Source organism: Setaria italica, chromosome V (genome assembly GCF_000263155.2).
Source record: "Setaria italica strain Yugu1 chromosome V, Setaria_italica_v2.0, whole genome shotgun sequence".
In the NCBI taxonomy this organism is placed as follows: Eukaryota; Viridiplantae; Streptophyta; class Magnoliopsida; order Poales; family Poaceae; genus Setaria; species Setaria italica.
Window position 1 is genome coordinate 2,329,698 of NC_028454.1, and position 2,042 is coordinate 2,331,739.

The 2,042-nt window shown below is 57.1% G+C and overlaps 1 protein-coding gene across 1 annotated transcript in view; it reads left to right on the forward strand.

Moving 5' to 3' along the window:
- Positions 1-1,679, forward strand: part of LOC101781495 (pectinesterase) — a 2,407-nt gene extending 728 nt beyond the window's left edge. The window contains exons 2-3 of the mRNA XM_014805241.1: positions 1-403; positions 733-1,679. The exon at positions 1-403 is cut by the window's left edge and continues 7 nt beyond it. Of these exons, the coding sequence (XP_014660727.1) occupies positions 1-403; positions 733-1,430 (1,101 nt within the window). The 3' untranslated portion in view covers positions 1,431-1,679. The remainder of the gene's footprint in view (positions 404-732) is intronic.
- The last annotated feature ends 363 nt before the right edge of the window (positions 1,680-2,042 follow it).

The following is a 2,042-nucleotide window of genomic DNA, read 5'->3' on the forward strand; positions in this document are numbered from 1 at the left end:
AGAGCGTGGGTGCCCGCGGGCAAGAAGTCGAAGGGGTCCAAGCCTCCCCGCCACGGCCATGGGAGGGGGCTGTTCGACGCCACCGACGACGAGATGGTCCGCAGGATGGCGCTCGATGGCGCCGCGGCGGCGGTGCCGGTGGTCGGCGAGGTGACGGTGGACCAGGGCGGCGCGGGGAACTTCACCACCGTCGGCGCGGCCGTGGCGGCGGCGCCCAGCAACCTCGGCGGGAGCAGCGGCTACTTCGTGATACGCGTCGCCGCGGGCGTGTACGAGGAGAATGTGGTGGTGCCCAAGAACAAGAAGTACGTCATGATGATCGGCGACGGCATCGGGCAGTCGGTGATCACCGGCAACCGGAGCGTCGTCGACGGCTGGACGACATTCAACTCCGCAACGTTCGGTGAGTGTCTCGCTGATCTGTCTTCCTTCTTGAATTTAAGTTTGGTCTTGCAGAAACATTATCCAAGTGGCAGAAAATTAAGCGTTTTCGTAGTAAAAAAAGTGAGCTGACTCTTCAGATCATCAGTTGAGATTTACCTTACTGCTCGGAAAAAAAACACACCATTTCTCATGACAACTAACATGATATTGACATTCGTCCATGACAGGATGACAAGAGTAGTACCATATCTAGGACACATTCAAAGCTACTAGCTACTCGTGTGTGCCTTGCATTGCAATCTAGCACTAGTTGTAACGAACTTTTTCGTGGGACCTTTGTACGTGCAGCTGTTCTCGGGACAGGTTTCGTGGCGGTGAACATGACGTTCCGGAACACGGCCGGCCCTGCGAAGCACCAGGCGGTGGCGCTGCGCTCCGGCGCGGACCTGTCGACGTTCTACCGGTGCAGCTTCGAGGCGTACCAGGACACGCTGTACACGCACTCCCTCCGGCAGTTCTACCGCGCCTGCGACATCTACGGCACCGTCGACTACGTGTTCGGCAACGCCGCCGTCGTGTTCCAGGGCTGCAACCTCTACTCCCGCCTGCCCATGCAGGGGCAGAGCAACACCGTCACGGCGCAGGGCCGCACGGACCCGAACCAGAACACGGGCACCACCCTCCAGGGCTGCAGCCTCGCGGCGGCGCCCGACCTCGCCGCCAACACGGCGTTCGCCGTGGCCACCTACCTCGGCCGGCCGTGGAAGCCCTACTCCCGCACGGTGATCATGCAGTCGGAGGTGGACGCGCTGGTGGACCCCGCCGGGTGGATGCCGTGGGATGGCGACTTTGCGCTGGCCACGCTGTTCTACGCGGAGTACAACAACTCCGGGCCAGGGGCGGACACGAGCAGGCGGGTGGCGTGGCCGGGGTTCCACGTGCTCAGCAGCGCCGCCGACGCCGGCAACTTCACCGTCGGGAACATGGTGCTCGGGGACTTCTGGCTGCCCCAGACCGGGGTGCCTTTCACGAGCGGGCTGAACTGAAGAGATATGGTTGGTTGATCGATTGTTAGCTGCTAATTGGGCAATTAAGTCGGTGCAAAGCTGATCTTAGTGGATGTTACTACAGTATATTGTATTCGTTGCAAATGCTGGTAGGTAGGTATACAGAAAAAAAAGATAGTATATACACAACAGAATAATGAGTGGTGCAAGAACACCATGCTTCATAGCCATATTAGGTTCGAATGCTGTATTAATTATATATCAGATCTGATGAAATTTACCAAACCATAACACATCACAAATGGTCTTCTGTTCCCCTTCCGGCGTTGTGCGTGGCAGCTGTCTGCCGCCGTGATGCCGTCAATCTCCATCGGCGTGATCAGGTCGTGCAGGTCGCTGGCCTCAAAAACGAATTAATCTTGGTCTTTTTATTTTCTGCTGTTGGATGATCATGTTCCCCGTCGCTGCTTCGCGCCATCAAGCTCCCCCGATTCTATCTGCCGCACCTCACATCACATCCCGATCATCCAGCCCTAAAAAATTAAGGGCCCGTTCGGTTTGGTCGGAATGGCTTGGAATGCAGCTCAATTCGGACGGATTGAAACGGTCAGGAACAAATACGATCTAACACAAGAATTGTTGTTCGGTTGA